Here is a 23923-nt window from a genome sequence, read left to right as displayed (position 1 = left end):
CTCCCTCCCCCACTGCCACATCGTCCTCGCTGCGGTCTTGACCGGTCTTCTGGGCGAAGGCAGGTGCCGCCCAAGGCCTCTGCTGAAGAACAGATGCACAGGATCACCCCGGCCTTCCTCAGCCTCATTCATCGCACCCCTCCCCCTTTCCTGCGGTGGCATTTTTATTTTAATTCATCTGAAGTGGTTACAAAACCACACTCCCACGAATACATAAATAATGGATGGGGGGCAATGTTTTAAAGAAATTCCCGCAGGGCCTGGCAAGGCAACAGCAAATGCATTTCTGCTGTATCATATTTAACTGTTTGCAAACTTCTGCTGGGTGGATGCGCTGCGGCTGCAGAGACTCCATCGCCTTTCTCCGCCTAGGGCCTGGCGAGACTTGCATGGAGAGGTTAAAAGGAAGGAGTCCTCAGCTATCCGGGGCAGGAAAGATGGAAAAGGGAGTGAGAAAGTGTTGGTGAGACTGCAACGAGCCCGACCCGGCTTCGCACTAGCCAGGCATCCACCGGGCTCCGGGCCACTGCTCCGGCAGCCAAGCGAGGTCCCTTTAAGAGCCAGCGCGCGCCCCCGCCCCGCGTGCGCTCACTTTCCCTAGCAACCGCCCCCGGGGAGGAGGAGGTCCTGGCAACGGCGCGCAGGCCCCGAGGATCACGTGACGGTCCGCAGCTGGAACGCGAGCGCGCGCCTCACCGCGCGCCCGCCCGCCGGGGCCTGTGCGCTGCGGCGCGTGCGCGAGCGGTGCAGCACCGGCCGCGGGAGCAGGGAGTATTATGGGCTGTGGGTGCCGCTGAGCAAGATGGAGCTGTCTGCAGTGGGCGAGCGGGTCTTCGCGGCCGAATCCATCATCAAACGGCGGATCCGAAAGGTGAGCCTCCCCGCAGGGCGGGACGCCTCTCCCCGCAGCCGGTGCCCGGCTCCGCGGGCCATCGGGGCGCAGCGGTCCCGCTAACCCCGGCTCTCTCGGCCACCCCCGCGCCGCCGCCTCCTCGGCGTCCCCGCATCCTCCCCGCCCCCACTCCCCCCTTTTTTTCTTCTCTGTTTTTCAGGGTCGCATCGAGTACCTGGTGAAATGGAAGGGGTGGGCCATCAAGTGAGTGTTGCGGGGTTCTGGGGAGAGGGGAGGGGAGGCAGCGGACCCCGGGGCCTTTTTTTTTAATCTGCTTTGGGGGGTGCGCACATTGGCTCCCTCGCATGTGCCTCTGCCGCCCTGGTTTTCGTTTTTATTTTGTGCATGTGTGACTCGGCAGGTACAGCACTTGGGAGCCCGAGGAGAACATCCTGGACTCGCGGCTCATTGCAGCCTTCGAGCAGAAGTGAGTTTGGGAAGCTGGCAGGGGCAGCGGGGCCGAGGCTTGGCTGGGGCGCCGCGCGGGGAAGCGGGAGCGGCGGGGAGGGCAGCGCGGAGTGGGGCCCGGGAAGGGGCTTGTTGTAACCTTTGGCATTTCTCTGCCGCAGGGAGAGGGAGCGTGAGCTGTATGGGCCCAAGAAGAGGGGACCCAAACCCAAAACTTTCCTCCTGAAGGTAACCTGGCCCAGCCCCAGCAGCCCCCTCTCGGGCCCCTAGGCTCGGCGCAGCACGGGGCCTGCAAGGGAGGGACAGATCGGCGGCCGCCCAGACGGGCGGGCCTTTCCAGAGGGGCCCCAGCTGGGCAGGGGGGTGGTTCTGAGCCCCCAGCGAGCCCCTGGCAGCAGGCCCCTGCCAGCTCCAGCTTCAGCAAGAGGGGCCTGGGAGTGACGGGTGGGGGAGATGTCTTCGCTGACAAAACCAGTATCTGGGAAGACCGGCTCCAGGGAGGGGGGGGGATGAGGCAGATGGGGGACTGCCCACCGGAGGGGGTGGCCAGGAACTCCTTCTGCACGTGAGAGCCCTCTCCTCGTCCCTCCTCGAGCTGGTGGGAGGCTGGTGGGGCTCTGTCTGGAGTGAGAATCCAGGGAGAGAGTGACTGTGGGCTCCCTCGTGACAGCGAGCAGGGAGAGGATTCAGGGGCCACCTGCCTCCCTGCCCCCAGCTCCTCTCTCTCTTCGGATTTGCTCTGCATGCCTCCCCTCTTCCCTGGGGGATCCAACTTGAATTTGACCTGAAATCACTTCGCTTTGAGTTTATCCCCCAGGCCGGGCCACTGGCTTCGGGGCTCCGAGCCTGTTTCCTCCCGCCCCTGGCTGTGTCTGGAGGTTCTGCTGAGGATGGGGAGTGGGAGGGTGAGAGCATAGCACATTAGCCTCAGGAGGGGAGGGAGACCCAGCTCCAGAGGAAGCCATCTTAGAGTGTTTTGGGTTTTATTTTATTTTTTTAGCGAGAAAAAAACAGAGTCTGGGAAAGGGACCGTGAGATGACCAGAGGTGGCAGGCAAGGCTGCTGTTGGCCTCTCCGGGCAGCCAGTCCTCCCCATTTGTGCTAAGATTGTCTGAGGGCCCCTTCCCCCCCCCCGACCTGTGACTCTGTGGCACTCGGCACTGGAAAGGCAGGGAGGACTCTGCAGAGAAGAGACTGTGCAGAATGCAGAACCTCGGAATCTTCGATTTGTCAGAAAGGCTCAAAGCCCAATGAGGGTGGGTGCCTTTCAGCCCCTTGCTCCCAAAAGGACTGTGCATGTGTAAGGGTTTGCTTTGGATTTAAAGCAGAAGTGAAAGAAATGTTGGTTTCCAGAATTACATATTTCTGTGAACCCTGTTCCCAAGCTACGTCTTAGGGGAACCGTGGAGCACCCTTAACCCTTGATGCTTCCTGGGAGCGATGGGGCGGAGCAGCCGGAGGGCGGGTTTGCTGTGTGACAGCCTCTCAACGCAGCTGGAGCACCCTCTAGCGGCCAAGCGAGTAATGACCATGAGTATTGATTTACAAAATGCCTTTTTTTTTTAAATACTAGCTCTAGTTCCTGAGCTGGGTATGATGGCCTATCCCAGTGCGGAGCCCCCACGTGGATTATCTGCTTTAATCCTCTCGACAATCCTGTGGTGTGGGAAGTATTATCCCATTTCACAGATGAGAAATCCAAGGCTCAGAGAGGGGAAGTGACTTAGCTGAGGTCGCACAGCCCAGCTTCCCGGCTTCATCCTGCATTGGCTGTGGCTGCCATTTTTAATTAATATCCCATCAGAGAATTCTCAACCTGGGGACGGGAGAGGAGGAGGAAGGGTAAACCAGTCCCTTTAAAAAAAAAAGAAAGAAAAATTAGAAATTATAGAGTAAATAGATGTCTCTCATAGGAAGTTTGGAAACTGTACATTAGAAAAAGATTATTGCTTATAACCCCCCCACCCTTGGATAGATAAATCTGGTATTTCTTGAGTACTTGCTGAGTGGCAGGCACTGTGCTAAGCAGGTGACATACACTATCCGATGGTCCCAAGAGGCCCACTGAGCCGGGGTTTCAACCCTGGTTTGATGTTTGCCTACACTCTTTGCCACTGCCCAGAGACCATCCGTCACCACTGGACTCTGGTGGACCCATAATTACAGAGGTCTGGGAGCTCGGGCAGTATGCAGAGGGAGTCAGTGCCGACCCCCTGGGGGGATCAGAAAGAGTGGGATCCCCTAGGCTCCCTTGGGGATGGACCTGCAAAAGGCTCTGCTTGCCATGCCCAGGAAAGGCTGGCTTTCCCCTGCCTTTGTCTGGGAAGGGGTGTGAGGGAACCAGTGCCCGGCTTGGCTAGCTGGGAGCCAGGAGCTGGCGGCCCTCGCCTGGGGCAGGCTGAGCTGTGTGCACTGCCACTTAGTGGCCGAAGGGGTTGTTGACCACACAGCCCCAGGAGGCCCCCAGCATGGCGGGGAGGGCCCTATGGCATGGAAGGGTGCTTCTTCTTTGCTCTAAATGAAGATGTCCTCGCGTGGTCATCAAATAAGTTAGCAAATCCCTCTTGTGGGGGGTTGAGTCATGCACAATCTAGTCTTAGGGGCGTACAGGCTACCTCCCAGATATTGGTTAAACGTCCAGCACTGTGGGGGTGGGAGGTGGAGAGACCCCAAACCACAGATCCCATTCTCGGGGACCTCACCAGCTGACGGTGGGAATATGTCCCTCTCAGCCGCCTCTATCCCACCTGGATTACGGCAGTCGCCACCTGAGGAGTCTCCCTGGCCCACCCGGAGCCAGGTGTCTGTGTAGAACACAGATCCGTCATCCCCTGCGCCCTCTGTCCAGTGTTGGCTACTCTGCATGTTGTCACCACTGGGCTGTCTCTGCCTCCACTGTTGGTCTCAGCTCTGCCCCTTCAGCAGGCCACCTTGGCTCTGCGGCCACCTGGGCACTGTGGGCTCAGAAATGAACAGGCCTCTCTCCTCCTCAGGCTTCATCCTCCGAAACTGGGGCCTGTGCCCCTAATCTGTGCTCCTGTGGGCCTTGTACTTCCTTTATTGCATCGAGTCACCCTGTGTCCTAACCCCCTGGACTTGTCTTTCCCGGAAGCACAGGCCCCTGGGGTCAAGGCTTTGTGTTTGTAGTTGTGGCTCCAAGAAGCTAGCATGTGACTCATTAGTCCTTCCTTAGTGAAGGAAGGACTGGCCACAGAGGATGGCTTATGCGGCCTTATAAGTCCCTTACCCTGAACCTGGGGTCTCTGAGGGCCGTGCCATACGCTGCATCTTCCATGAGGTGACAGGTGGCTGCTGTAGAGCCCTGGGAGTGCAGCTGGGCCCGGAGCCTGGGACAGTATCCCTGGCTGCCCACAGACCTCTGCTCAGCTGTCCTGCTCCCAGGCCATCTTGGCACAGAGAGTGTGAAGTAGTCGGTTGCACCTCTTGGTCATCCTCGCCAAACCCATGTCTAACTGGGGTGGAGTCCAACCCAGGTTTAGGAGCTGGCTTTGGAATCTCTTGGCACCTGTTTGCTAAGACCCAGGCCCTGAGCCAGACCCTGGGCAGACAGATGAGTCAGACCCAGGAGGAAATGCAGAGGGCTGGGAGCATAGAGGGCTGAAGGCCTGTCCCAGGGGCGATGGTCAGCTGGGAGCAAGTCCAAGCTGGAGGGGCAGCCTGTGAAAAGGCAGGGGGAGCACTGGGCCTCTGGGACCCCGCAAGTAGGTAGTGGGGCTAGGGTGTGAGGTTGATCAGGGAGGGGCCTCCTTGTTCTTTCTGTCACCAAGAACCGGTCCATGGAGGAGTGTCAGGCTGGGCTGGGACCTCAGAGCAGGGTTGGTCAGGGGCTTCTGAGCAAAGGGCGCATCTCTCTGTGCAATGTCCTGATGGTTGACACTCCTCTGTGTCAGCAAGGGCAGCTACTGACCCGTCTGTCCCCTGGGCGCACAGCCAAGCCTGCAAAGCTAGTAGGTCTTGGAGTCAGGCCTGAACTGGGGTCCAGTGTGCCCTCCCACCTTACACACTTGGCTTCAGCTGTCTGAATCTCTGTTTCCTTTATCTCTGAGATGGGGTCATGAGCACCGCTGCTTCTCAAGCCCTCTCAGGATGGTTTAGTGAGATCATACCTGTGGGTGGCTGGCTGGCCGGCGCAGGGGTGTCCAGAGGAAGTCAGCGGGAAGCCGAGTCCCCACCCACCCCTCCCTCTGCCCGCAGGCACGTGCCCAGGCCGAGGCCCTCCGCATCAGTGATGTGCATTTCTCTGTCAAGCCGAGTGCCAGCGCCTCTTCGCCCAAGCTGCACTCTAGCGCGGCCGTACACCGGCTCAAGAAAGACATCCGCCGCTGCCACCGCATGTCCCGCCGCCCCCTGCCCCGCCCCGACCCGCAGGGGGGCAGCCCCGGCCTGCGCCCACCCATCTCGCCTTTCTCGGAGACGGTGCGCATCATCAACCGTAAGGTGAAGCCCCGGGAGCCCAAGCGGAACCGCATCATCTTGAACCTGAAAGTGATCGACAAGGGCGCGGGGGGAGGGGCCACCGGGCAGGGGGCCGCGGCTCTCGCGCGCCCGAAGGTCCCCTCGCGGAACCGCGTCATCGGCAAGAGCAAGAAGTTCAGCGAGAGCATCCTGCGTAGCCAGATCCGCCACATGAAGTTTGGCACCTTCACGCTGTACAATAAGCCCCTGCCCGGCCCTCTGCCTCCCCCGCCGGCCGGCAAGACCGACATTGCCGCCTCCCCCAGCCCGGGGCTGCTCCTGGCGCCCCCTACGGCCACCTACGATGCTCGCAGCTCCAGCTCCTCCGGCTGCCCCTCGCCAGCACCGCAGTCCTCTGACCCCGATGACACGCCCCCCAAGCTGCTCCCCGAGACCATGAGCCCGTCTGCCCCCAATTGGCCTGAGCCCGAGGTGCTCGACCTGTCCATCCCTCCGGAGGCGGCAGCCACCAGCAAGCGGGTGCCTCCCGATGTTACTGCGGCCGCTGGCCCGGCACTTCCCGTGGCCCCCGAGCCTGTCAGCGCCTCCTCCGAGCCTGAGGCTGGGGACTGGCGCCCCGAGATGTCACCCTGCTCCAACGTGGTTGTCACCGATGTCACCAGCAACCTCCTGACGGTCACCATCAAGGAATTCTGCAACCCTGAGGATTTCGAGAAGGTGGCTGCTGGGGTAGCAGGCGCCGCAGTGGGGGGTGGCGGCAGTGGGGTGAGCAAGTGAGGGGGCTCCACCAAGGAGGGGGGCTTTGGGGGGGCCCTCCTGCCCAAAGGCGTACTCTTGCTCCCGCTCCCGCCCTGCCTTCGGACACCTCTGCCTGTGCTTTGCTTGTTTCAAATGGCTCAGTGTTGACCCCGGGATGGGGCTGGGCAGTTGGAGCCCCCTGAAGCCCAGTGGGAGGGGCAGTCCTAGAACAGGGAGGAGGGAGTGAGGGGCACTGGGTGGTCTTCCCTCTTGTCTCTTGGCACCCTCCCTGCCTGTGCACGGTGGGACCTGCCGAGTGCCTCCTGGGGGTTCAGCTGCCCCCTCCACATCCCACCCTGTCTCTCCCAAGCTTGCTTCCAGCTCTCGCACACAGCATCTGATTCCTCGGTGCTAACCCGGCAGCTGCAGGGCCCTAGGAGACCCATGCCCATGCGTGGGCACCATCCCTTTCCTTCTTCCAGATGCCCGGGCAGGGATGGCAAAGCCGGGACAGAGGTTGAGGTGAGGCTGGCCTCGGCCCCTCCCTCCACATTGAAGGAGCAGGCTGGAGGCAGGGGTCTTCCCGCCCACTTTTGGACGAGACCCAAGCAGGCCCCCTAGGCCCCGCCCCACCCCATCTCTCTCCTAATCCCCGTCTCAAAGATGGGAAGAGCTGGCGAGGACCTCACCCTGCCACAGCCTCCCAGCATCTAAAGGCCCCTTCAGTTCTCGACCAAAGGTGCTACAGGAACCTGCTGTGGAAACTTCCGACTGTGCGTGTGCGTCTGCTGCCCCTTGGCGTGTTTGTATGTGTATCTGTATGTGCATTGGGCACTGGGCCCAAGCTTTCCAGGCGGCACCCTTTAGGGTTTCTCAGAATAGGGTCTTCAAAGGCCTGGACCTTCCCTGCCATCCCCTGGTCCTGGGAGCTGGCCCAGGTCTGAGGAGTTTGCTGTGGAGGCACCAGGCCCATCCTCCCGCCCGGGTGTGCTGGGCGCACACCCCCCATGCCCTGCTCCTTCCGGGTGGTCAGCCCCGCCAGTCAGGCCTCGCTGCAGGCATGGCCAGGTGGGGACTGAGGTAGAGAGGGGAGACCCCACCCTGAGCTTCCTCTCCTCCCTGGTGTTTGAGGGGGAAGAGGAAGACTGGAAACTTCCCGAGGGTCAACAGCATCTCCCACCCCCTCTTCGGCTTCTCACCGCCAAGGCTGTCTCACAGCCCGGCTGCTGGAAGCAGCGGGAGGCCTCTGGTGCCTGGGGCCGCGTCTCCTTCCTTTTGCTGCCAGGGAGCTGAGGTGGCCGTGCCAGCGACAGAGACCAAAGCCCTTGTTTTAGGCCAGGCACCGGGAGGGTAGGCAGGCCAAAGGGGGTGACCGAAGAGGGAGCCTATGTTGTTCGGGAGAGCGAGGGTATTCGGGACCAGTGGTCTGGTGCGCTGTGGAGGCAGCCCCACTGGCCAGCCCTGGCTACTGCCCAGTCTCCGTTTGGCCTGAGTGGCATGTCCCTGCGCGTGGCTCAAGGTGGCTTCCTGGTGTGTGCAGCCACAGGGGTTTCAGCTCAGAACATGAGGCAGGGGGAGGCAGAAAGCAAATGCAGTTAGGTGACAAACACCTGTGTCCTAAGTGTGGGAGGACACTTTCTTCCAAATCTCCCTGCCAGGGGCTGCGGCATGTCCCCGTTCCTCTCCACCCCAGGATAGAATGAGGGCCCTCGCAGGGTTTGAGGGGCTGGCACTCCTGGACCCCCCCCCACCCTGCCCTTTCTGTTGGCTCTGTGGCCATCCAAGTGCCAATTGGCTTCCCCCCAAATAAGGGCTGGTATTTCTCCTCTTCCCCAGAGGTGATTTCCCCCTGACCCCTCACCCCAGGTGCAACCACCTGGGGGCCCGTTACAGGTGTTTCCAGAGACCATAGAAATGTGTTTTCCTGAGAGTCCGTGTCATTTGTGACTTTTTTTGTAAAGAAGTTGTGTTTTCAGAGGTGATTTTATGACAGGAAAGTGAAAGAATTAGTTTTGCAAAAAAAAAAAAACAAAAAAAGAGAAAAAAAGAAAAAAGAAATAGAAAAAAATATTGTGGGATTCCTATGGGGTTAGGGGAGGGGGGAGAAAGAAATATTTAAAGAAAAACTAGTGACGCAGTGATTGCACAGGTGAGGTGGCAATGTTAGGATGGAGATGGAGACCCAGGCCCGACCGGCAGGTCCCCGGGGTCATGGGTGCCTGGGGTCGTGGCCGACTGCCCTTCCTCAGCCCGAGGCAGGGTGGGCCCTCCCTCCTGTCCCGGGCCCAGACTCTGCACCCGTCCTTGCTCAAAGGGAACGATGACAGCTGGTCCCAAGGGAGCTATCCTGAAGCTGCAGGGGCCAGGCAAATGGAGATGAGATTTGGGGAGGTGGGGGTCAGCAGGGGTGGCGCTGTCGGCGGGACCCATCGTTGGTGACTTTCTGCAGAAAGACTGGTGAGTAAGTACAGTTGGGTTTCTTGCTCTCCTTCTTTCCTTTGGCAGCTTGTTGGGCCATCTGGTCCCTACCACCGCCACCCATAGAGGGCATCTCCCTCCGTGTCACCCCAAAGACCATGACACCACTGAGCCTCACTGGCCAGGTGGAGGATGCAGGCTTCAGAAAGACAGGAGCTGTGGACCCTGGGAGAATCTTAGGTGGCGATGCTGAGGGATTAGGGGGACCGTGGGGAGAAGGGAGCGCCTGCCCTTCTCTCTCTAGAGGCGTGCTGCCGCTCCACCCCATCCTGCCTGGGCTTGAGCAGAGGCACACAGCCACAGCGCTCTGGGTGGGCAGCTCCCCTGGGGGCTGAGAGGACCAGGGGTCCGGTGCAAGCAGAGCCCTCCTTACCTCTCCCAGGGTGGCTCTGGCGGGGGCCCACAAGCCCGCCCACACTCTTGCACACATCAGCCTCCCATGGGCCCTTCCTCCCCCCTTGCTGCTTCTCCATTTGCCTAATTACCAAGCAGAAGTTATAGTCTGGTTTGCTTTATTTTTATATGTGAAATACCCCCAAAGTCTGACCTCCCATGTTCAATATTGACTGGGGCATCGGTCATCTCCCCTTAATGCCCCCCCACCTTTGTGTCATAGGAAACAGGCGAGGTCTGGTTTGAGATGGGAAATTGGGACCCACCCCTGTCTGATTCCCCTTTCTGACCCTCAGTGTGCCCTTCTGTGAAATGGGTGGATGGGTGGCGAGGCCTCTTCATAAAGCACTGCTGGTGTCCAGGCAGCTGCTGAGGATTAGGTGGTGGGCGAGGTTCCTGGTGCGGGGCCTCCTGCCTCCCACAGCCCCCCATCATTCTCACCCTGCCAGAGGGTCAGGGTTGAAATGAGCTCCATCCTTTGCTCTGGAAAGAGGTGATGATCAAGTCCCTGACCTCAGTGTGAGGTGAGTGGAGTGGGAGGGAAGTTGGAGCTCTGAGAGGCAAAGCTGCTTCACTGGGGTGAAGGACCCAGCTGCTCTGGCCTTTGGGGGATAAAAAACCTTCAAAAGGCAGGGGCCCAGGCCCTGGAGCCACCACTAAGCTGGCGGGCTACCCTGGAGCCAGGCAGTCCTGGGTGAGGGGTCAGCCCAGAGGAGGGGGTCTGGGCTGCCACCAGCCTCTGTAGCCTTTGGGGACCCAAGTGGACGCACCACCTTTCCCTCCTCATTGGGTTTTGTTGGGTTTTTTGGGGTTTTTTTTGCACTTGGCCCACGCCTGACAGTGGAGCCCGCCCAGTCAGTTTCACTTCGGGGCTCCCATGCACTAGCCCAAGGCAGCCTCTTGGGGGCTTGTGTGGTTTAAGGAATCACTTAAAAAAGAAAAAAAAAAGGAAAGTGTTTAAAGGTGTTTTTTTCCCCTCTATCTGCATCTCCTGTCTGATTCAGAAAGCTCAGAATTAGGGGCTAAAACTCCAGCAGAGGGTCTCCCCAGCCTGACCCCATCTTGCTGACAGTCACCAAGATGCCGAAATAGGGGGACAGGCTGGGGAGGGACTGAGGACCCCACCTCCCAGGCCTTGTGGGGTCCCCTTCATCCTTGAAGGAGTCAGCACCCCACTCCAACAGTGAGTGAGTGCCTACTGTATACAGAGCTGCAGCTAGGCAAAGAGGGGGCTGATAGTCTAACAGGGGCGCCCCTAGCAAGAGGCCAAAGCAGAAGGAGCAAAGAGCTCGGAGGCCTGCCCCTGCCGTTGGGCTGAGTGCAGATGGAGACTTCTTTTTGTTGATTTTAATTTAAAAACACAAAAGGCCTAAAGAAATGTATCTTATAATTTTTTTAATTTTTGAAAAGCTCATTTAATGAATTGTGCACGAATGAATTCTATATATATAAAATATACGTATATAGCTCTATATTTGGGGAGGGGCTGTGTCTCTTTTTTCTCTTTCTCATTTTAAAAATGAAGTGCTGTTGTTGCCTTTGTCTGTGGTTCAACCATCCAGCGCCCAGCTGGCTAAACTTTGCCTCGGTGGTTAAAGATAGGAGACTTATGGCATTGGCGGAAGACCAGAGATGGAGATGGCGCCCCGGCGTGGGGCCCCATGCATCTGCCCCTCTCCCAGAGGTTGCTGGTGGAGAAGACGGCTTGTTTCGGGTGTGGGTTTTGGTTCTGTTGTTCTGGATTCAGTTGTTTCTGGGCCGGGGGAGGGGGGGGTATGTGCCGGTTACTCTCGTCTTGTACGTTTTGTTCTGCTGCTCTTCAATATTGTATCAATGCCAGGAAGGGGGAGTGAAAGGCCTTTTTTGCCCCCCCAAATAAATTGTCACATTCCGAAGCTGAGGTCCAGCCCCTCGGGTGGGGGTGCGTCTGTCTCATTTCTTCCCGCTGTGACTGCGGTCCTTAAAAAGCATCAGGCCAGGCCCCCCTAATGTGGAGGAGGGGGAGGGGCCCTGCCCCCCAGCGGTGGCAGACCAGCGCTCCAGCCAATTCCCAGCCCCCTGCCCCTGTCCATCCACCTCACAGCCTGTAAGTGAGCTGAGCTAGAGGTGACTCCCTTACGTGGGTGAAGCCGAGGGGCTTGGTACTTGGACCCTGGAGAATACCTAGTTGGTGGGCACGTGGGAGGGCTGGGGGTGCCCACTCCCCAGTTGGAATCTCAGCACCCGCCGGGGGAGCAGGAGAGCTGGATCCCTAACAAGCTTGTCACCCCAGGGCCGGGGAGAGAGCAGGCTGCTCTTGCCAGCGGTTCCACAATCTGGCGCAAAGCTAACAAGGAGCTGCTTCCCGCTGCAGAGGGATGTTTGTTTCGGGACGCTGTGTACCTTCTCTGATCAGCCCAGCAGCCTCCAGGAGCCCTCCCCCCATGTCAGACGCCCACCAGGGTGCAAAAGCAGCCCCAGGGGCACTCCCGGACCTTCCTCAGTGGCTGGCCCCTCTGCTTGTAACCTGCACCTTGGTACATCACGGCCACCTGTTTGCCAGCTTCTAACAGGTGTCACCCTTGAATCTTTCCCTTCCTCCTCGCCCCAACCCCCTCCTCCTGAAACTCCCCGTGTCTCGCCTCGCAGATGTCTCCCCAACCTGCCCCCTGCACCCCCTTGTTCTTTGGCAAAGCCTCCGTGCCTGCCGGGCTCCCTTCTTGCCTGCACCCGCCACCTCTTCCACATGGTGCACGGGGGTCTGGCAGCCCTGACTCAAGCCTTTGGGGAGCCCATGCCCTCGGGATCATGGCCCAAGTCCTCAGCCTGGCAGTCTGCCGGGGGTGACCTCCCCCGCCACCCCCATGCATTCTCTCCAAGTGTCCACACTGCCTGTGGCGCCCTCCCCTGCACTTGTCCTTCCCTGTCCCTTAGGGAGGGGCTGTGTCTTCATCCCCACTCTCTGTACTCACAGTTTGCAGCTCAGTGCCTGACATCCATCTTGTCTCTAATTGTCACCAAGCTTAGTCCTCTTCCTTACTAATAGGGCAGCAGCTGAGCAGCAAACCTGGGGCCCCAGTGCAATTCATCCAACTGTCTCTGAGCTCTGGCCCTCGTCTGTGGCACCTACACCACGTCACCCCTACCTTGTCTCCACCTTGTCACCTCGCACGGGTCGGTGTTCTGTCCTCCAAAAGTTGTCATTCAGTACTTATTTAAAAAAAAATGCCATGGGTTGTCAGCACATCTACTACAGGTCAAGCACTGGTGAACATTTTACTCGTCCCCCATCACCCCCTCACCCCCACCAGTGCCCAGGGAGGCCTTGAGTGACGAGCCAGTGTCCTGGCGGGAGGGTCTGAGAGTTGACGTAACCCCTTAGTTCATCTGCTGGAGGTGGCACAGCTGTCGGCAGGAGAGTGGGGCTTCCGTCCAGGCACATCTCTTTGTCCCCAAGCCCCATGCTGTCTGGCATTGCAGACACCGGGCTGCCCCTGTGAGGCAGGTGTGTTCAGAGATTAGAGTCACCACTGTCCTTTATCACAGGGCGTGGCGTTGCTGAGCAGCTACTTGTGGGTGAATGAGCGTGACCACGGCAGCTTCTCAAGGAGGATCCAAGGGTTTGTGATGAGGGCCGGGCGAGACCACACATCTCCACTCAGAGAGCCCGATGCCCCGTCCAAGATGAGTCAGTATGGAGGACACGTGGCCACTGCTAGTGCTACGGGGTTCGTCTGCCAGGTGGTGCCTGACCCAGGCCCCAGCCTTTACCTCCCCCTATTCCTGGGCCCGACTGGGGTCCGGGTCAGCCAGGGGTGATGCTCAGGATCGGGGCAAGGTAGAGAGTGGGGTTTGGGATGGGGTAAGAATGACAACTTTGCACAATTACTTGGTCGTTTTTAGAAGCCAAAAATGTAATGGGTTTTCTGTCTTCATCAAGCTGTGCCTGAAGTGAAGAGGGGGTCAGAGTGGCTGCATTCAAATGCTGAGCCCCCCTCAAGCCAGATCACAGGTCCTGTGCCCATTCTGTACCCTCTTTGTTCAGGCTGCTGGCTTCTGAGAGTTCACACTTCAAAAAGACCCCTGGCCCAGAGAGGCGAACACAGGATGCCTGATCCACAGCAGTGGGGCCTGGCCTGCAGCCATCCATGCGCTCTGAGCATCTGAGAGTCAGAGGAGGAACAAAGGCTGCTGACTTGAAATAACCCTGCGGTGCGATAATGAGGCCTAGACGCAGGCTGAGGCTTTGGGGGCGACAGGAAGAGGCCAGAGTCAAGAGAGAATATCGAGGATTTGGTGGTGGTTTTGAGCGCTTGTGAGAGGGACCCTCTGAGAACCTCCTGGGAATCGGTGTGGGCAAGGGAGTGAGTGCTGGCGCCACTCACGGGCTGGGAACCCGGCAGAGGAGGCAGCATGGGAGGAAGTGAATTCGGTTTAGGATCCCTTGGGTGTGAATCAGGCAGAGGGTCCAGGAGGGATTTTCATCCATAGATTTGAGGCTCAGGGCGAGTTCCTGCCCACCCGGGCACTGCTGGAGAAATCTGTCCCTTTGTTGAAGAGTCTTTGTCTCCGGGTGTACCTCAGCTCTGCAATGACTGGTCAGCAGACCTCCTGGAAGGACCACCAGCGACTTCAGTGCTTAGCTCCAAAGGCCCCGGGGATATCCAGCCCCTGCCTGCCACACCACCCTCCCAGTCTCCTGTGTTTCATCTGGGTGAGGAGGTGAGGCAGGTGGCTGGGGGACCATGAGCCCCATCAGACAGGTGAGGAGGTGGGGCAGGGTGGGGCTTCCTGGGTCACTCAGAGGCAGAAGGGGTGGAACCCAGGTCTCGGGCACAGTGGATGGAACCTTCTGAAGACCTGCGGCTACACAATACTGAGAGATCCTAGATAAAATATAACAGACATGCTTTTACCTACCCAGCTGAGCTTCCAAGATAGTACAGAAATCCCCAGGGACCAAAAACAAAAAGCAAGCCAAAGTCGGAGTGACAAACAGATGCTGATCCTTTGAAAACAGGGCCTATGCAGGCTGCCCTGCAGGGCGGGCACAGGGACAGTGCTGGCCTTTGCTGATCCTAGAAACCGAGGGGCTTGGCTTTTACATCTATCTAGGGAGGGAACGCGGCCTTGTGCCCTGCCAAAAGAGATCTGGAACCAAGACACCTGAATAAGGCTAGACCCGTATCCTCAATGAAAGAGCAACGGGGAGAAAAATCACCCTTTTGCAAAAAGAAGTTGTCAAAGAAGTCATCTCATTTTTGGCTCTGTTGGAAAAATTGAAATGAAGTCTCTCTTGAGAGATTGTAACCCTAGACCTTCCCTAACACAAATTTGAAGTTTGAATTTGCATTGCTGACATAGTCCCATTACTCCCAAGTCTGGAAATCAATATAAAAAGCAAACGTGGGGTGGGTTACACCCACAGAGCTTGTGGTACGCACACACAGTAGCAAATGCAAGCCTGTCTGCGGGGCATTCTCACAAGAAAGGCCGCACAAGATACTCACAGATAAAACCTTTGTTAACATGAGCTCACAATCCAAAATTATGAAACACGCAAATAAGCCACAAAGACGAACAGCAGAATGACAAACAGCATACATAGAATCCTGCACCTGATAGATTATATTCAAGCACACATTGAAGATGCCTAAAAATTGTCATGTACATCGTATGGTAGGACATAAAGCAAGTCCCAATAAATTTCAAAAAGTTGGCATCACAGATTATGTATAATTAAGTTAAAAATCAATAGCAGGAAGATAACTAAAAAACAAAACCTCATATATTTGAACAGTAACCCAGATCTCTCATTCTCCTGCATCTTGCTCTCTCCTCAAACTCCTGAAATCTCTTTAGAACAATCACATCTGAGATGGATGTGAAAATGCTAATAGATGGCAGACACCCAGGAGGGGCACGGCCAACCTGAGCTGAAGCCGGACGGAACAGGTCCCCCTCGGGTCCCTCTAGACGGGATGTGACCTTCATTAGAGCAAAAGACCAAAGTCTTTTCTGTCTTTTCCAAAAGATGAGCTCAGAGTGTGACAAAGACATGAGCCTCCACTTAAATTGCTGCCAGCAATCAGCCTTTATGAGCCTGAAGGTCTGGGAACCACCCATGGGGACCATGGCAGGCTGATGGAAATAGGACAAAGCGGGAGGCAGGAGTTCTCGGTGCTGTGACATAAAGACAATCGCCCTGCCAGCCTTCTCCTGCCCACCTTGCCTCATGGTCTGAAATCCCAGCACAAGCCACATGCGGTTTTGGCATGGATTTGAAGGTCCCTAGGAGTTCTCGGTTAAGGCTCAGATGCTCCCATCTGTGAGCAAGGAAGCAGGACACACTTTGGAAAAGGCGAATGTGGACTCTGTCCCCCAGGGGGGCTCATTAAAGTGATGGTTACCTCTCAGGGTCTTTGGCAATCCCTGTGGGCGCTGGCTCGGCTTCCGTGCAGTAGTATCCTAGTGGAGGCTTGCTGCTCCCATCATCCCTGACCCCTCCCCGGGCGCTCATCCGCCTGCCTCCCACAGCTCCAGCACCATAAAGGGACCCTTGTCTGGTCCAAGTGGCCAGGTCACTTCCCCTCTCGAGGCCTCGGTGCTCCTCCATGGTAAACGAAGCCAGGACTCCCTCTTTGGTGGGTTTTTTTGGGAGGACTGAAGGAGGTGACAGATGTAAAAGGGTTTTGTTCAAGCACCACAGGGGGAAGAAGAGACATCTTCCAGATCTATGTATCCAGACTTGGCCACTTCTCTGACATCCGGTCTGGTGTTCCAGCTGTCTGCTCACCACTTCTTGATGCCCTCCTCCCATGTAACAGCTTGAGGAAAGTTGAAAAACAGTGGACAAGCCCAGCTCTGCCAGCTGTGTGATCTCCGGCTGGTCAATCATCCTCTCTGGGCTTCTGTATCCTCTTCTGTAAAGTAGGGGAAGAGGCTTCCTCTAATTATCCTTTCTGACTCAGAATTACTCTGGGAAGGATAACAAACACGTACAGAGTGGGCTTTACAAGGATTAACTCACTAATCCTCACAACCCGGAGAGCACAGCACTCACAATGTAGAGATGAGGGAACTCAGGCTCAGAAAGGTGAAGCAACTTGCTCAAAAATTCCTACGTGCACAGCACGGTGGGTGAGGGCACAGTCGCTGGAGCTGGACTGCCTGGCTGTGTGTGACCCTGGGCATATTGCTTAGCTCTTCTGTGCCTCAGTTTCCCCAACTATAACGTGGGGGATGATTGCAGGGAGCTCTGCTGAGCGCTCCACAAGCCAGGCTCTGAGCACACGAGCGTCACCCCAGCATGGTGCAGCCAAGGAAACTAGGGGGGGAGGTTGAGTCACTTGCTCCAGGTGACACTGTTAATACGTGTGGAGCTGGGGTTGAAATCCAAATGCCCCAACTTCAAAGTCGATGCTTTCAACCACTCTGTTCCACCCGCATGGGAGGCCCCCAAACTCCAAGTTCAAAACCAATCTCCAGACTGCAAATTGGCACCCCCCCCCCGTCCCAGGCTGCCTGAGTCACCGCCGTCCCCTGATGGGGGCCTGACCCTGCGCCTCGTCTCTGACTCGTCTCTGTCCGGCCGGTCAGCAGCGTCTGTGACTAACTGACCCCTGAATGGAGATGCCACTCCCTCCCTTCTTCCCAGCCCTGCTGCCCGCTGCAGTCCAGACCCCCAGCCGAGGACAGTGGATCCCAGGTAGCCCCTCAAAGTGTCAATTTGCAAAGAGCTGGGCAAAACCTCCTGATGCCTCGGCCCTCCAGGGCCGTGTGGTTAAGAAGCCACGTGTGAGCTGGGAGATGGGAGAGGGCACTCTCCTTAGAGACAACTGTCATTGCTCCCCAAACTCAAGCCAAGTGAGGGCACTCCCGAGAACCTGAGAGCATGGCATGTGTCCACTGGAATTGGGGAGGCCAGGCGACTAGGGACAAAGGGGAGCAGCTGGCTAGAGTTCTGTTTCTGCAAGGTGGGGACCAGGCTGCTTTGGAACAGCCAGCCCTCCCAGTATTTGGGGACCAGGATGCAAGCGTGTTTCCCGGGGCCCTGGGAAGGGCAGGTGGGAACTTTGCAGAATGAGGCTGGTTTGAGGTCATTTTGAATTAGGATCCTGCCCCCAGAGGATTGTGGGGGGAGGCAGGGTGGGGCACGTGATCCCATCAGCAGAACCTGTGTTGGGTAGAACCTGGAAGACAGGTGCTGAAGGGGGGTTGTAAGCGCCAGCCAGCCAGGGGAGACTGCTCCCAGGTGGGAACTGCAGGTGGGAGATCCCGAGCGATGGGTGTCTCTGAAGAACCCACAAAAGTGCCCCTCATGAAAAACAGCCCGCTTCCAGGCACCTGACCCACCTGAGAACCCCAGCTCCCCTAAGAACCCCTGAACCCGCCCTCCCTGCTCCAGCCCCAAGCTCCAACCCTGGGGAAACCAGAGGCACCAGTGGGGGAGGGGCGGGGGGTGCACAGACTAAATCGGGGTCTTAGAGGAGAAGCCCCCCATCCCGCCTTCCTCATTATCCAGGTCTTTGAGTTTAAGGCAGACTTGAGCTGGAGGAGGGAGAAGCTCTGAATAGAACTTGACGCTTTGCTATTAGACTAGACTATTTTGATAGCTGAAAAATAAGGTAAAACCCAAGAGTGACTGAAAAAGCTATGAGATGTGCCTGAGACTGCATCCAGAGGTGGGAAAGACTGGGTCAACAGAATAGGGTAACAAGGCAGCCACTGGGAAAGAGTCAAATTATTTCTGCCTGCAGCCTGCCAAGCACAGCTCATTCTGTGTGTCCGTTCACGGCTCCAGCCTCCTAAAAGGCCCTCTTTCCTCTCTTCTGCTGTTCCTGCCCTCACCTCGAACCCCGTCCCAGCCCATCAGACTCAGGCCGGCCAGAACAGCCTTCCCTGCACTGCGCCTCCATCCAGAGAGACAGTATATCCTAGTGGTCACGAGCTTGAATGTCTGGGTTTGAATCCCAGCTCCTCCACTTGGCAGCTGAATGGCCTGAAGCAAGTCGCTTAACCTCTCTGTGCTTCACCATCACTGTCTAATGTGGGGATGGTGACAGTAGCACGCCCATTCCATTGGGGTTTTGTGAGGCCTCCATATGAAGCTCTTAGGAACACGGTAAGACCCATCTCCATGTTAGCGGTCATCATTGTCATCGACTGCCTCCTCCTGGCTGTGTAATCTTGGGGAAGTCCCCTTCCTTCTTGCTTCTCAGTTTCAGTATCTGAAAAATAAATTGTGTGTGGGTACAATTTGCTAGTGGCTGCAGCTAATGCTGATGGCAGGCAAACTTCAGGGAGGAGAGAGACCCAAGCCTGGACCCACCCCAAGTGGAGCCAAGAAGAGGGCTGGCAGGGGCCGGGGGCAGGAGGGGGGGTCCACTCCCACTCTGCTCTGCTCTCATGCACGGTCCCTCCTTCTGGCTCTGAGGAGTCTCCCAACCTGCCCCCCACTTCCTCTGGGGATCACCTTGGGTACCCGGAGCTAGGTCAGGAAACAGATGGTAGTTGAGGAGTAGCTGCCGGGCACCCTTGGTTCCTTGTGGGACACACGTGGATGGCCATCCAGGTGAGGTCCCAGGTAACCCCCCACCCTTGCCTCTAGCCCCATCACAAACCTCCGCCCTGACGCTTCAGTGTCTACCTGTCCCTGATCCTCCTTCATCCTGTCTATCGGCAGCACAGGGCTGCCCGTACCCATTTCACAGACTAAGAAAGGAAGGTCCCCAGAGCCCCCACACTCAGCTTCCCTGCCTCCACGTGCAGTGTCTGCAGAATCCTGGGGGTCATCAGAAAACTGCCCTTTCTAGAGGAGCAGGAGAAATGGCCATCCGCCCTTAGGTTCCATCATGCGTGAAGCAACAGGCCCTGAACACACACTGGGTGCCAGTGACCCAGATAAGAAGCAGACACAGCGCCAGACCTCAAGAAGTTCTCAGACTTGGGGAGGGCGGGGAACGCAAGTTACAGGATTCCTGCACCAGAAACTGGTGCTGGGACCACTGGGCTGGGGGGGGACACGGGTGCTGCAGCGGCCACTGGGCTCAGGGAAGGGGGTGTACTGAACCCAGGGCAGAGGGAAGCTCCCGGGCCCTACTCTGCCGCTACCTCATGGGGCAGGGTCTGATTGACTCCTTGAGAGAGAGCGCGAGAATGTGCGATGCGGAGTCAGAAAACTTACAGGTTAAGATCCCAGGTGGGCACCCACTGACCGTGGGACCCTGGGCAATGACTGAACCTCTCTGAGTTGCGATGTTCTTATCTGTGAAATCGGGACGATCATACTGTGCAGCTCCAGGGCTGCCATCGGTGAGCACGTGGCAGAGTCAAAAGTGTGGGAGGAGGAACGGCCGGAGCCCTGGGGCTGCGGTGACCATGAGACAGTGAGAGTGCCCCGGCCCTGGCCCTTACAGCCACAGAACGAGGACACAGCCTTGTTAGGTGGCCGCTCCTTCTGGCCTTTCCTGGCTGGGCCTGGACTCGGGCACACAAGGTCCAGCCAACTCCCAGGCCCCCCGCGAGGAGGACACCCGTTTCCTCCTTGGTTCTCGGCTCCTCCTGGGCTGGGAACAGATGTCCCCGCTTCCTGCCCGAGCCTGAGAGGTGGGTTGGCTCCTTTTGCTGCTTCCAGGGAAGCAGAAACCCTGGATGGAAATCTCTGGGCTTCCCCAGAGAGGGAGGCTCTCTCTGCCCCACAGCTGCCCCTCCTCTCTGCTCGGGCTCCTAGTCCTGGCATGCGCTGCTGCTAACACACTAACATTTCTGGGCCCTCCCTGAGCCCTGCATCCCCTTGGAAGGCTCTGGTGTCGGGGGCGGGGGTGGGGGGAGGTGTTGCCTGAACACCTGCATGAGGCTTAGTCTGGATGATTCCCCAACTCTGCTCAGAAAGCATGTGGGAGGGGAACCGAGAAAGACCAGAGCAACTATGGAGCGAGGGACCACAGGCACCTGGAGAATAAAGGAGAAGAAGCAAAAGAGGAAATTAACATTTCCTGAGCACCTCTACATGCCAGGAATAACTCAGGAAGGGGAGCCTGTGCTGGACATCTGAGTGCCAGGCACCATGCTCTGCCTGGTAATAGGAGCAGCATGGGAAGACACGGTCCCCGCCCCTGAGGCCTTGGGAGGCTTTACATCCACCATCTCGTCTGGTCGTCTAATTCTCACTACAGTCCTATGAGGTAGGTACCCACTTTATAGATGAGGAGACTGAGGCGGCTCTGGTCCTGGGACAGGCCATCCCTGGGTGGAGGACTCTCAGGATGGAGATGTCCAGGATGGACCCAGGCAGCTCTCTGTCCCCACCCCACTTCCGCTTCCCTGGGGAAAGCAAGTTCTCTGGCTCACAAGCACACCCCGAGAGGGGTTGTCTTCATCCGCTGGGAGTTCGAGTATCCACAAGGGCCGCCCCAGAGACAAGACGGCAGGATGACGCAGCTGGTCCTGCCCTGGAGGAGCTCACACTCTTGGGGAGTAAAGTGGGAGATGCTGTGGTGGAGGGAGGCATGGGGCTGAGGAAGGCAGGAAGAGAAAGTCGTGCAATATCCGTTATGTACCAGCACCGAGGGGGCGCATTTTGGAGATACTTAGGGTGACCACCCGGCCCGATCTGCCCAGGACTGAGAGGTTTCCTGGGACTCCGGCCCTGCAGTGTTGAAACTGGGATGAGTGCGTCAGCCTAAGCCCTGAGTTCAAAGTCTGCCATGTGCCTGTGGCAGAAACTACCAGTGGCCTCCCTAGCATCCATTCTCCCGTGCTTTTAGAAATGACTTTGTTTTTTGTCTGAAGGTTTCCTTGCCCAATTCTACTTCTTCACTCTCCCCTTTTTTAAACATGTGATTCAGTTCAATAAACATTTCTTGAGCAGATATGTGGTACCGTGGACTTCCCTGGGCTCAAGGAAGGAAAGAATATCCTTCCCCTTTTCTCAGCAGAGGTCACAACGGAGGGAAGGAGAGCGAGAATGGGCAGTGGAGGAGGAGACAGTGACGGCCTCTTGGGGCAACTGCAGGAATTCAGCCCACCAACTGCCACATCGGAATGTCCCCTCAAGAGGAGAGGCCCGGGGGACCTTGGAGGAGCTGCTCCCTCACCGAGTGTGGAGAAGCCCTTCGATGCAAGGGCTGGACGGTGGCAGCCAGGGAGGAGCCCTGCTCAGCTCCCCCTCCAAGGACCAGCTGGCCGCTTTGCTGCACGCAACGCGGTTAGCGGACACCCTCCAGCGGCAGCGCCTTCAGGATCCATCCCGCTTTTGTTTGTTTTTAGAGCAGTTTTAGGTTTACAGCGATACTGAGTAGAAGGTACAGAGATTTCCCACATATGTGCTGCCCCCCAACACATAGCCTTCCCCACTATCAACGTCCCCCACCGTGGGGTATGTTTGTTGCAATCGATCTGTGTGGACACATCATTATCACACAAAGTCGCTACTCTACATTAGGGTTCACTCTTGATCTCGTACATTCTGTGGGTTGATGACGTGTATCCACCATTATGGGATCATAGAGTATTGTTCCACTACCCTAAAAACCCTCTGCGCTCACCTGTTCATCCCTCCCTCCCCCATAACCCTCGGCAACCACTGATCTTCCCACTGTCTCCAGTGTTCTGCTTTTGCGAACGTCATATAGGTGGAATCTCACAGCCTTCTCAGAATGGCTTCTCAGTAATGTGCACTTCATGTTCCTCCATGTCTTTTCGTGGCTTGACAGCTCATGTCTTTTCATTGCTGAATAATGTCCCGTTGTCTGGATGGACCAGTTTACTTACCCACTCACCTGCCGAAGGACATCTTGGTTGCTTCCAGTTGGGCAGCTATGAATAAGCTGCTACAAACCTCTGTGGGCAGGTTTTTGTGTGGACATCACCCCAGCGTCTGAGCTGAAGCCACCCACTTCGGGGGCAGCATCCAACTAATGACTGAGCCTGGAGAGGGGACTGGGGACTAGGGACCGGGCATTTCTGCCCAGCACAGAACCTCCCTCGTGGGCAGTCTTGGTCTTGGACATTTTCGGATCCGCAGTGAGGACGGAGACGGTCCCTACTCAATTCTTCCTCCTCCCCTTTTCTCTTTCACAGGCCGTAGCCCCCAGGCAACTGCCTGCACATCTGACCCTATCTCAGTGTCTGCTTCAGGAGGACCCAAATGACCAACTCTACCTCTAAGACCAACCCACAATCCATCCATCATCATGACCCTCAAGTCCCTGTTCCTCCCACCTGGAAGGTTGCATGGCCCCTAGCTGGTCTCCCTGCTCCTTCTCCACCCCTTTGTGACCCAGGCTCCACACAACTACCAGAGAGATCTTTTACAAACACAAAACACATGATGTCACTTCCCTGCAAAAAGCCCTTCAATTGGGCTTAGAATCAAACCCATTCCTCTCCCGCAGCCTGTAAAGCCCTACATGACCTCGCCCAGCCTTTCTTCCAGCTTCCTCTCAACCCTGGAGTTCACACTGCTCCTGCCCCGTTGGCCTTCTTCCTGTTCCTGGAACATACCAAACTCATTTCTGCCTCAGGGCCTTTGCACTAGCTGTTCCCACTGCCTAGAACACTCAGTCTCTCCCCAAATTTCTGCATGGCTGGTTTCTCAGGTCATTCAAGTCTCAGCTCAAATGCAGGCATTTGCTGACAACCTTATAAATACTGCCCATCTCCCAGCTCCCCCCACCCACTTCCACTAACTTTCTTTTTTTTTTTTAACAATTGGCCCTGAGCTAAAATCTGTTGCCATTCTTTTTTCTTCTTCTTCCCAAAGCCCCCCAGTACATAGCTGTATATTCTAGTTGTAGGTCCTTCTGGTTGTGCTATCTGGGACGCTGCCTCAACATGGCTTGCTGAGCAGTGCTAGGTCCGCGCCCAGGATCCGAACCAGTGAAACTCTGGGCCACCAAAGCAGAGCTTGTAAACTTAACCACTCAGCTAAGCGGCTGACCCCTCTGGTAACTTTCTATCATATTCCTTTTTATATTTTCTTTGTAGTTCTCCTTACTATTATAAATTAACTTGTTCATTTAATTATTCATTGGTTTACTGTCTGCCTCCTCACTAGAATATAAACTATGAATTTGTCTTTTTTCCAGCTCTTCCCAGTGCCTGGCACTAAGCCTGGCACAAAGTTGGTCTCAAAACATATATTTTGAATGAATGGCTATATTTAGGGCAGAATTCCCTTACCCTAAGAAGGGAACGAAACCGAAGAAACAAAAACGGAGGAGACAGGAGACTTTAGAGGGAAAATGTGGGAACTGTTGCAATCTCATGGAAGTTCCCTGAGAACCCTTTTCTGACCTTCTCTTGAGGAGTTCTGTGTTAGGATTGGAGGGCAGGTCTCTCCCAGAGCCAGGAGAGATGGGTTTCAGGCCCTCCCTGTCCCGGCCTCCCGCCTCTGACTCCAGCAGCAGCCAGTGTTACCTATGAAGGAATTGGTTCCGCAAATACTCACCAAGAAGCGACCCTGGGTGGGGCCCCAGGCTGGATTCTGGGGACAGAGACGAATCAAGGAGGAAGGAGGCAGTGGCATTCCAGGCAGGGAGACAGTATGAACAAAGGCAGAGAAAGGAGACATTCAGGTGTGTCTGGGGAATTATG

General features: G+C 56.8%; 1 protein-coding gene across 1 annotated transcript; it reads left to right on the top strand.

Annotated features, from left to right (window-relative positions):
* The first annotated feature begins 296 nt into the window (after positions 1-296).
* CBX6 (chromobox 6) lies at positions 297-10323 on the top strand. Its single transcript, XM_070600397.1, has 5 exons — positions 297-871; positions 1053-1096; positions 1254-1319; positions 1462-1528; positions 5516-10323. The coding sequence occupies exons 1-5, from the start codon at positions 803-805 to the stop codon at positions 6512-6514; spliced, it is 1245 nt and encodes a 414-aa protein (XP_070456498.1). The 5' UTR covers positions 297-802; the 3' UTR covers positions 6515-10323.
* Positions 10324-23923: the final 13600 nt, after the last annotated feature.

The sequence above is a fragment of the Equus przewalskii genome, chromosome 29, assembly GCF_037783145.1.
Source record: "Equus przewalskii isolate Varuska chromosome 29, EquPr2, whole genome shotgun sequence".
NCBI classification, from domain to species: Eukaryota; Metazoa; Chordata; class Mammalia; order Perissodactyla; family Equidae; genus Equus; species Equus przewalskii.
This window is presented reverse-complemented; position numbering and strand designations above follow the sequence as displayed.